General features: G+C 52.3%; 1 protein-coding gene across 1 annotated transcript in view; it reads left to right on the top strand.

Moving 5' to 3' along the window:
- Positions 1 to 3,900: 3,900 nt before the first annotated feature.
- The window catches only part of LOC113984729 (nectin-1), a gene marked incomplete at its 5' end in the record, with an annotated part of 52,636 nt that continues 45,023 nt past the window's right edge, over positions 3,901 to 11,513 (top strand). Inside the window, 4 exons of the mRNA XM_039389092.1 lie at positions 3,901 to 4,267; positions 5,013 to 5,315; positions 5,766 to 5,883; positions 7,715 to 7,866. Coding sequence (XP_039245026.1) covers positions 3,901 to 4,267; positions 5,013 to 5,315; positions 5,766 to 5,883; positions 7,715 to 7,866 — 940 coding nt within the window. The remainder of the gene's footprint in view (positions 4,268 to 5,012; positions 5,316 to 5,765; positions 5,884 to 7,714; positions 7,867 to 11,513) is intronic.

Raw genomic sequence — 11,513 nt, 5'->3', positions numbered from 1 at the left:
CCAGACCTTCCTTCCAGCCCACTGCCTGTGCCTCAGGGCACCCCCAGCTCTGCACGGTGCCCCCAAGGCCTTGCACGACCTGGTAAAATATCTGGGTTTGGGATCGTGGGGAAAGGCATCAACACAAACCACTTCAGAGGCCAAGGTGGAGGAGTAGGATCTCAGAGGTCTCCACTAATGAGGCCTTGGCACCAACATGTCTTTGGCACACAAGCTGGGCCTTTTTGGTCCTCGACAAAAAAATAACACCACAAAAACTAATGAATAAAAACGCAACCCAGGCAAGCTGCAACCCATCCAGCTAATCCTTCCTCGTGTGCTGGCTGCCCCTGGGAGGTGTCAGCACGGATTGGTGGGCACTGGGAGATCTGGCACAGGACGTGCCAACAGCAGGATGCATCCCAAGCCTTTTCTCTGCTGCACCAACCACACAGATCACTCAGCAGGGAAGAACCCGGCCCTGCACACACACACACACACACACATCCAGTTTAATATGTTCAAACCTCTCCAGAGGCTGATTAGTGATTTTATTTTCTCCTCCTCTCCCGGCCCAGCGTGCTCATTGCCATCAATTATCCATGCATTTGCCCTGATGAATTATTGAGTGTGTAACGGGCTGGGGGAAGAGCCACCATCCCAGCAAACAAGTGCTCCCAAAGAGCGTGGCAGCACTTTGGGTTTGCCCTCTGCCTTCTGCTTGAGGGTGGGGGAGCATGGGAAGCTGAACATAAAGAGTTCATCCTGTCTTGCAAAAGAGCCATGAGTCGTTCAGCCACCTGGAAAGGAAACACGATTTCCTTTGCAGTGTTTGGGGTTTTTTCAGGGTATTATTTTTTTGTTTGGTTTGTTTTGTTATTTCTTCTGCTGGGTGTTATTTTCTTTTTCCCCTTTCTCCCCTGAAGCCTCGGGAAAGTTTGGAATGTGTTTTTGTTGAAGCTGGTACGTGTAGGGGCCTGAATCCCAGCTCTGGCAGCATTTGGTTGTTGGCAAGCAGTGCTCACTGAACTGGCACCAGCCTTTTCCCTGGCCAGAAATCTGGCTCTTTACACTTGGGGAGAGGGTTCTACTGGACCATTCTGGGGTCTGGTTCAGGATCAGCTCCAAAATTCACTTCCTCTCCAGTTTATGCCCAAGTCCAGTCTGCGTGGATGCATGGATCCCATGGCAGGGAGAGGGTGGAAGAGGGAGGATAGAACAGGGAATTGTCACTACCACTCAAGGTCAAGAAAAATCACTTGATTTTTAAAAGGGTCAGTTCATTAATTTGCAGGGAAATCACAGCATAAAGGAAGGGCATGGTAATGATTGAAGTGAGGGTGTGGATTGATCTTTCTTGTGCTATATATCACATTCCCTGCTAGGTTGATTGACTATAACCTTATTTAAGGGGCACAGCTTAGGTGCAGTTAGATGTCCCACGAGGGAGAGACAGGCTGTCTGCCCTTCTCCAAGGAGAAGCTGGTGGCTTTCCATCCTCTCCTCTCTGGAGTTCTGCTCATCTCTTGCTCCAGGAGACGCCGGGCCACTGCTTCCTGGGCCTGTTTATTGGGATGTGGAAATCCCGGTTCAAAGGGATGCCCTGGGGCCTGTGGGGGGTCAGGGAGCTTGTGTGGGAGCAGAGCCAGCTGTGCCATCGCCCCAGCCCCAGGCAGGCTCTGCCTGGGGGCACGAGCCCTTCATGAAAGGGGTGCTGATGAACCTGCTCTCCCCCAGCCCTGGGAGAAGGAGGGAGAGCTGAGCACACCTCCAGCCAGGCAGTGCTGAGGAGGGTGGGGGGCTGTTCCCAGGGCCCTGGCTACGTGCTGGAATCGTTCCCCAGCAAGCTCCCACATGCTCTGGGAGGCTCTGAAGGGTTCAGAGCCAGACTTTGCTTGGCAGAGCTGTTCCTCGCCTCCGCAGGTGTGGGCAACGCTGCAAGAGGCTCGCTCACCTCTGGGGTGCAGGGAGCAGCATATGCTGCAGGGCACGTTGGAGACCTGTCCCCCCTCCCCATCCACCCATTCTTCCCTCAAATCCCAGCATGACATCATCTAAACCCGGCCCGTGCCCTCATTTCATCAGGAAGGACACTGTGGGCACAGACCAGACTGGTGTCAGAGAAGTCCTTCGCTGTGTCCTACTGCTGGGACATCCTCCAGTAGAGAAACATGATCCAGATATGACTTTCTCAGAGCAGGAACATCCCTTCCCTGTGGTTTCTGGAGGGAAAACGGTGGCAAAAAATGTCCCTGGCTACGCTGGGAGGGGAGAGGTGCACCCTGCCAGCTGGGCTGAGCCTCAGAGGACTGGTGCATGCAGGCACATGAGGGCACCACCGCCTTGCTGTGACTGTGAAGCAGCTCTGGAAAACATTCCTCAGCACCCAGCTGCACTGCTGGGGTGTGGGGCAAACCAGGGCTTGGCTCAGGGAAGGGGGCAAGTCCACACAGAGCTCTGGAGGCCAAGTTTCGGTCGGAACTGCTGATGGCTGTGGTCAGCTGGTGGCGTCTCCTGGCCGGGCTGGGCTGTCGAGGCTTGTCCTCGGGGTCACAGGAAGGAGAAGGGAGAGGGAAGAGGCGTAGATGAGATGTGGGGATTGGGATAAGCCTGAGAGCAGCAGGCGTGGAGTGAGGGGGCAGCGTGGAGCCTGCGTGTTTGCGGGTGAGAAGACTTTTGTCTGCCTGCACTGTGTGTGTGTGGAAGTGCGGGAGGGGGAGTCCTGCTCACGTCCTCTGGAGAAGTCCCAGGTAGCCCTGCCAGGGATCTGTGGGGGCTGACACTGAGCAGCTCGTTCTGGCCTGGCACAGGGAGCCCATTCATCCCCTGCAGGAGCAGGGTAGGGTGACATTTCACTTAGAAGATGCTGTCGTGTTTCTCTTACTGGGCATTTTTCTTTCCCCAGCTTCTCTCTCTTTTATTACCCCTTCATGTTGCTCACTCTTTGTACATCTTTCTCTCTTTATTATCCCTTTCTTTCCTTTACTCTCAGGCTCCCAGAATACATCCAATTACAGATTCTACCAGAAGCAGGGAGCAAAACCTGCTTTTCTTGTTCTTACCACCTTGCTTCTCTGTTTTATTTATCATATAAATACTGGCTGTATAATTAGCAGAGTATTATCTCTAAATATACAGATTGGGAAAAGACACAGTAGCAGCAGAGATGAATTTCAGGATCAGTCTGGTGGGAGACATTTTTCTCCACCTGTCAGGGGAGGAATCAAGAGACAGAAGAACTGTCATGAACTCCAGCCACCACTTTTCCCAGGCACCTTTCATCTTTACTGCACAGAACCAAGATGGAAGGTTCCTACATTCTGCCACTTTGGGGTGAAAAAAAGGCCACAGAAATGATCTAGATGGTGCAGGTGGATGGTGCAAGGTGTACAGGCAGTGCTGTAAAGTGATTCTTGTATGGGAATTGCTGCTGCCCTGAAATGAGGGCTGAGTCTTTGCCGCTCCTTTAATTCCTGATGCAGTTCCAGTGGGATTAAATGGATGTGTGAATGTGTGTTAGCATATGTTAGGATGTGCTGTGCTGATAAATATCAGCCCTTTAACATGCCTCCAGACACACATGCCCTGCATATTTACCATAACTGATCTGGTGTCACCTAGAGTTGAAGACAAAAGGAAGGAAAGCATTATTGATCCAAACTTCTGGTGATCATGAGCCCTAGTTTGGCTGATTATGGTGAAGAGTGAACACCAGTTGTGGGGAAGAAGGTGTTCATGAACATCTGAATGAAAGGAATGAAGCTGCAGGTGGGTGCAGAATGTACTGAGAGCCTGCAGCCACAGACCGTCCTCATGTCAGCCATGCCAAGAAGCAGCAAAGGGGATAAATAAAGGATTTCACGAGCCTGATGTGCCATAACCTTGTTTTCCTCTGCCTGGGCTGTGCACACACACTCATGTTTCCGTTTCCTCGCAGGGCTGCAGGCTCAGACCGTGTTGGTCAATGACACCGTGTCGGGGTTCATCGGCACAGACGTGGTCCTGCACTGCAGCTTCACCAACCCCCTCCCCAATGTGAAGATCACGCAGGTGACGTGGCAGAAGGCCACCAACGGCACCAAGCAGAATGTGGCCATCTACAACCCTGCCATGGGGGTGTCCATCCTGTCCCCCTACAAGGAGAGGGTGACCTTCCGGAACCCTTCCTTCAAGGATGGCACCATCCAGCTCTCCCGGCTGGAGCTGGAGGATGAGGGGGTTTACATCTGTGAGTTTGCAACTTTCCCCACCGGCAACCGGGAAGGGCAGCTGAACCTCACTGTGCTGGGTAAGACTTTGGGGGGTGAACTGTTGCCTCCAGTTCAGCAGATCTGGAGGAACCTGAGACCTGTGTCCCGGGAGCTCAGGGCAGAGGTGAATCTTTGGGTGTAAATTTTGCCTGTGATGATCTTTCAAGTTGACTGGGAAGAGGTGAAGAGCAGGGAGCCCAGGGTAGGTGGTTCGCTGAGCTGTCACACCTCCTCTTCTCCCCAGACCTCAGGTTCCCTTTTCCCCCCACCTACACTCTCAAGGCAGGTGCATGAGCAGTGGCCAGTTCCCTGTGGGAGTTTTAATGAGCTTGTAACTGTCCAGTGAACAGAGAGGAAAGACAAGAGAGAGATCCTAAGCACAAGCAGAGCTTGTCCGTGGAGCTTAGGGTTGGGAAGGAACAGACACAGCCAAGGTCTACATGATTTGTTTGCTCTCCAGTTTCAGTTTCTCTCTAACATAGGGCTGAAAACCTCTGGCAGGAAAGGATTGACTTCCCACTGTGTATCTGTGCATCCAGGCCACCTCCACCATTCTCTCTCCAGAGGTGCTGCAGCTGGATGGTGCAAGGTGTAAAAGCACTGCTGTAAAGCAACTCTTACAGGGGAATAATTGCTGGCAATTATCCTGGGCTCGCCCCAAGGTCTGTCACAGTGGTGCTAGATGTCTCTTGGGATGCAGCAGACAGGGTAGCATTGGTTTGCTGGCCGTCTCTTTATTGATAAATTGTAATTGTACCCTTTTCTTTCTGCCCTCCCTCGCAGCCAAGCCCACGAACTGGATGGAGGGCACCAAGAGGCCGCTCATAGCGAAGTCTGGCAGGACAGAGAAGATCCTGGTGGCCACCTGCACCTCCTCCAACGGGAAGCCCCCCAGCACTGTCACCTGGGACACCAAGCTGAAGGGGGAGGCGGAATTCCAGGAGATCAGGAACAGCAACGGCACCTTCACGGTGATCAGCCGGTACCGGCTGGTGCCGAGCCGGGAGGCCCATCGGCAGCAGCTCATGTGTGTGGTCAACTACCAGCTGGACAGGTTCACTGACAGCATCACCCTCAACGTGCAGTGTGAGTGGGCCTGGGCAGGGCCTGGAGCAGGGCAGGGGGCAGGGCTGGGGGCAGGGAGCAGTGCCCAGTCCCTGCGGTGGGTGCGGGATAAAGTCTGGGATAAAGTCGGGCAGAAGAGAATTTTCCAAAGGGAGGATGTTGGTGTGGTGGAGGCTGCTCTCTTTTTTTTGAGAGTGAAAACTGAAGTGATCCCTTGGAATAATCATATGTTTTCTCCTTTTCACACCTTCCCTCTCTGCCTCTACCATGTCCCTTTTGCTCCCCTCCCTCACATTTCTTGTCCTGTCATCTTTGCCTCCTTGCAATCTCTCTCCTTCTCCCACCCCTGCCCCCTCATCTCTTCCTGTTTCATTTTCTCCTCCTTGCTTTTCCACAACTCTTTCCTTTCCTTTTCCCTCTCTCCTCTCCCTTTCCCTACTGCTTTTCTCTCTCTCCCACCGCCCCCTGCAGACGAGCCAGAAGTCACCATCGAGGGCTTCGACGGCAACTGGTTCCTCAACCGCAAGGATGTGAAGCTGATATGCAAATCTGATGCCAACCCCCCAGCTCACACCTACGAATGGAAGCTGTAAGTGCCTCCAGTGCCTCTGCTCTCAGCAGCACATGTCACCTTCCACCAGGGCCAGGGAGCCTCTGCAGACACCTCACTCACCCTCTGGTCAATTAGGGCCCAGTCCCATTAGTGTCAGCGGTGTCACTCCAAGGCAGAACCTGTGCCTGTGATGAAACTTGCTGCCAGCAGCACTGCAGCCTCAATATCCAGCAAAACTTCCTGTTCTCACCTCACTGGAATAATATTCTGCCCTGGTGACGTGAAGCAGCTGAGATGTGACAAGGTGATTAATTTGCCCAGCACCACCAAGTGCTTTGGTAGCAGAGCTGGAAAATAACCCAGGATTTCCCTGCCTTAAAGGGGCACAAATGGCACAAAATTTGTCTGTGTGTGAACAACCTTTCCCTGGAATCAGCTCCAGGAGATCCCCACGTGACTGACATTAAACAGAACCAATTCCTCATCCTCCAGGGTTTCAGCTTTTGGCTGAAAACACTAAAGAGACATGAAAAGTGAGTGAGGGGTGTCTGGGGAGCCAGATGGGAATTGATACAACCTGATGTGATTCTGCTGCTCTCTCTTTTCTATAAGCACTCATGTAACTTTAAAAGAGAAAGATCAAATGGATCCTTTCTTCTTTTCAGCTGGCATTTGTCATCAGGAAAGAGGCTCTCAACATGGCTTTGCAAGGAGCATATTCTCTCTCATTTCACTTCCCAGATCAAACTGTTCAAAGGGAAAGTCTGAAGAGGATTGTTTTTCTTGCTTTTCTTCTAGTCCTCATCCCCAGCTCCCTCCATCTGTTGGTTCTGCCAGGCTGCCTTAAACTCCGAGGGGCTCTTTGGGCTCCTCACAACATTTCCAGGAAAGCCTCAGAGGCCGAGATGCACCCACGGCAGAAAAGATGCCACTTGAGGCTATTTCTGTGCTCAGATGTTCCTCTTCCCCTTCCCGGAGGTCAGGAAGCAATTACTGCTGCTGCTGTTTTGCTCCTGCCTGGAATGTAAAACCCAGCAGTGCTTTCCTCCCCTGCCATTTGGATGGTGATGAGCAACAGTCAGGGGAGCTGTTAGAGGAGGAGATGGCCTTATTTAGCATCCCACCCCACGAGATGTGCCCTTGTCTTTGTAGATCCAGGGCTCTGTGGGGACCAAGGTTAAGGTGTTCTGTTCTTCCATCAGTTTTGGGATCACTGGATTGGTGTAGCTGGGAAAGACTCAAATGTTTGCTGTACCTGGGTGCCTATGTGTGTATGTAGACATGCAGAAGAAGTGCATGTGCATTTAGGCACTTCTTTACAATCCTAATTATGCCCCCATTATTCCCTTTTGTTTCTTACAAATTGCTGACAATATGTGCACATTTGGGTTGGGAGGAGGGGAAGGAATTACTTGAGTAATTTTTAATTGCCTAAGAGAAGTAATTACTTTACTTTGCTTCAGTAATTAAGAATAACCAGGCCATGTGTGTCTTTTCCTAACACACAGGGGCTTTTTTATTTTTTTTTTATCTGCCTTTGTTCATTTATTCTAGTTTTGCATTATTCCAGCTTCACACTTGCTGTTCTGACGTGGGCAGGTCATAGATGGCAGGGCTTTAAATCAACACTGTTCTTTTAGAGCCTGAGTTGCAATTAACACTGGCTGATCAGCTGCCCAGGAGTGTTACATGGGCAGGAAATTGGAGCAGAGCAGGGTCAGGTTGTGTCCTTTTCCTGGCTACATCAGTGGGTACCTTCCAGACAGCACCACCAGCTCCTGGACCTGCCCAAAAGCAGACCCAGGGTGTCAGTGCCACTGGGTGTCATCTCTGGGGCCAACCACGCTCTTTGTCCCCCCCCCTCCAGGCCAAACGGGACTCTGCCAGGGAGTGTGGAAATCCAGAACAACACCATCTACTTCAAAGGGCCCGTGTCCTACAGCGTGGCCGGCACCTACGTCTGCGAGGCCACCAACGCCATCGGCACGCGGTCGGGCCTGGTGGAGGTCAATGTCACAGGTAGGACAGCACCTGGTGTGCTCTGAACCACGGGGACAGGGAGCTGGGGAGGGGGAGTCACATCTCCCCAGTCACCAGCATCTCCTTTCGAGGGTGGGGATGCAGAGGGGGCAGCGGGTTCTTTGCTCTGTTCTGGTTTTGCGCTGGTTTGCCTTGGATTTTCTTTTCTCCTCTCCTCGTGTTGTCTTCTCCTTTCTTGCACCGAGATGTATTCAATTTGTTTCCCCCTTGCCTTCTGCTTCGGATTCAGAGAGATCACTGGGTGTGTTAAAAGCACAGACACGTCAGGGAGATGTTTATTGGGAGGCAGAAGAAGGGGTAGGATGAGGATATGGGCTGCAAGGCGTGAGATGGATGAGTCATTTGTGCAGGATGATGTTTGGTGTTTCTGGTGTTAGGTAACTCATGGTTTTTCATTTGAGCTCCTTCCAATGCCCTGTTGGTCTGTGCACTTGCTCACCTGCCTGATTTCTGAGAGGCTGTGGGCACTGGAGTGGCTTTGTCTGGGCTCCAGAAAGGAATAACATCCCAGGGTGCAGGCAGTGGGACAGTGGTGCTGTGTGATGTCATCTGAGACAGAAGGAGTTTGATGACTTGCAAATCAGTGTAGCCACAGGAGTGAGGAAAAGACGTGTGGAGAGGTTTAGGCAGTGTCAGGGAGAGAAAGTGATGTTGAGAAATAGTTGAAAAAAAAAGCAATACCATATGGCAATAGCCTCATTTCAGAGAGTCAAAGGGACATTGCGAGGCACCACCAAAGGGGAAAAGTGGCTGTTGGTGCTTTGAGAGCAGGAAAGGGAAGTTTGTCCCATTCCTTTGGGGTAAAAGGAGTGATTTGGTTTGTCAGTGGGTTAATGACAGGCAGTGCTCAGCTGTGGGTCTCAGGAGAGCTGGAAGTACCTCACTGCAGTGAGGTCTGGGCTGCAAACACCCCGGGGCAGCCCAGGTGCCTGTGAGCTGGAGGGGGCACTGGGGGCTTCCCAGGGAAATACAGGACAGGTTCCTGGGGTTGTTAGTCCTTCCTGCTGCCCACCCTGAGGCAGTCAGAGCCCTGCTGTTCTGCCAGCAGGCACCCCTGGGAGCCACCCCAGTGCCTGAGGAGTTGTTTAACCTGAGTGTGATGGAGTTCTCAGGGGGGCTGAGCCCCAGCCCCCTCCACCCGCTTTCTGTGGTGGTAAATGCTGAGCAACCATAAATATGAGCCCAGGGCAGCTAAAATGAGCAATAACTCTGTGTTTGGCACCCTCACCACCTCAGTTCCCCTCTCTGTAACATGGGTAAAACCAGGCTAATCTTCCTCTATCCAAGTGCTTGGAGGTCAATGGATGGGATGTGCTAATTAGATGCTAATTACCCGGTATTTATTTATGATCATTATCACTATAGCAGGCCTTTAATTCACACCTCCTGTCCTGGATCCTTGCCTGCTGAGTCGTTCCTGGTACATGCTTTTCTCTGGGGGCTGTTTCCACAGCTAAAGGCAGTGGAATAACAAAGCTCTTGGTGCCCAACCCTCCCAGCTGCCTGAAGCCAGGGGAAGGTCATGGCCAAAATCAGCTGCTGGCCATGCCATGGGAGTTGCCACCAAAGGCACAGCATTCCTGGGACAGTGCAGGCAGTGCCTGGTACAAACTGAGCTGACTCCCTTCGGCAACAGAAATCCATCCCACGCAGCGACTCGAACACTGGGGCACGTTTGGAACAGTGAGCAGAGGGCAAAAGCCTCCAAACTCAGCCCCCAGTCACAGAGAAGGAGGTGGAATAGTTCAGAAGACTTTGAGACTAACAGGCTCTCTGCACCACGTCTCACTTTCCATTCCTGCCCAGCCCGTACGTCCATTCCTCGCTGTCATTCTGTCTGCCCAGCCACCCTGTGTCGCCTGTGGTGTCAGGACACGTGTTCCCAAACACCACACACAGCCTTCTCTTGACATTTCCTGCTGCCACCTGGCAGTTTGGGATGTGTCTCAGCACCACAGCAGCGTTGCAGCCCAGGTGGGCTGCACCAACTCACCAGCACAGGCACGAGGGCTCCTCTGGGCACGAGGGGCTGTGGGTTCCCCCTCTGGCTTTTGGAAGTGTCTCCCTTCCTGGTGGTTTTTCAGAGGACTGGTAGAGCATTGTTCTCACGCTCCATCAGCACAGAGCTGGCAAAGGAAGCGGGGACTGGCAGGATTTTGGGGTTTGGGTTGGTGTCTGCCTGCCTGTAATCTCAGTTTGTCCCCAAAGCTCCGAATTGTGGGGTTGAGGTTAAATGAGAGGGAATGAAGGGCACACCCATGGCTGCCCTGGCAGGAGGGATTAGCAGCCAACCCAGTAGGCCAGGCCTCCACCACATAAAAATAAAAAAAGAGAGCCTTTAATAATTCATGGGATCTGAATATGTTTATCCAGCTCTCCCTGAGGACCGATTAGGCCAGTGCTGGGGAGGGCTCAGCCCTCCTCACTCAGCTATTACAGGTACATTTGTTTGGGTCTTGCAGGCAATTTAGGGATTGTCAGTGGACCACGAAACCTCTTTCAAGAGCTGCATGCAATAAATGGAGTTCAATCTAGTGAGCAGCCAGCCTTGGGAGAAAAAAAACAACACAGAAGGCTGATGCAGAGAAAACCCTGCAGCAGCTTTTCCCCCTTCTGCCTCCCTGTCTCCCCCCTCCTGCCACCCAAAATCCTTCCTCCAGGCCCCAGAGAGGAGGAGGGCAGGGCTGGTTCTGGCCCCTGATGGGGAAAGAGACTTGTTCAGAGAGAGAAGGCTGAATGCTTCTATGAGAGTTATAGCGCATTAAAGAGATTGATAAGTGGAAATTTAATATTTTATTCCAGCAATCTGTTCCTATAATAGCTTCCCCTGCCTTGCAGGACCTTTGTCAGGCATAGCCAAGCCATGTAGTGTGACATGTAACTATTTATTGCAGGCGGGTGGGTGACATAATGAAAGGCTGTGGTTGGAGACTGCCCGTGTGTGGGTGTGGGGGTCCTGCACAGGGGGCTGGTCGGGGCCAAACACACCTCTGTGACCCTAATTTGTATCTTGGCCATGGACACACACAGCTGTGTGACCCCTGTGTGCATCCTGGCCACGGACACACATGTGTGTGACCCCAATGGAATCCTGGCCATGGACATACACAGCTGTGACCCCCATTTGTATCCTAATCGTGGACATACACACCTGTGTGACCCCATTTGCATCCTGGCCATGGACATACACACCTGTGTGACCCCATTTGCATCCTGGCCATGGACATACACACCTGTGTGACCCTGATCCTCATCCTGGCTGTGGAAATGGGCTTCCCAGAGCTGCCTGCACAGGGGTGCCCTGCTGCACAGTCATGTGTGTGTGCAGGACTGGAACACCAGTGCATTTGCATGTGTGTGCATGCATGTATTTAGGAACACGTGCTTTTCTGTGTGCAGCAGAGCATGTCCATCCCCTGTGCATGTTTGTACATACATATTTGTGTGTGTGTGTGTGTGTGTGTGCAGGGGATGTTCACCTACTTCTGTACTGGCTTCAGCACAAGGAGAGAGATGTTAAACCATCATGGACCTTCAGAGGAGAGCTGGGGGAGCAGGGAGAGGCTGTGCCAGCCCTGGCCTTGGATGTGCTACAGGCTGGGGGGAAGGAAAGGCTGGCAGGGGCT

This window comes from Pipra filicauda, unplaced genomic scaffold (assembly GCF_003945595.2).
Source record: "Pipra filicauda isolate LSUMZ 115617 unplaced genomic scaffold, ASM394559v2 scaffold700_size144734_pilon, whole genome shotgun sequence".
NCBI lineage: Eukaryota > Metazoa > Chordata > Aves > Passeriformes > Pipridae > Pipra > Pipra filicauda.
This window is presented reverse-complemented; position numbering and strand designations above follow the sequence as displayed.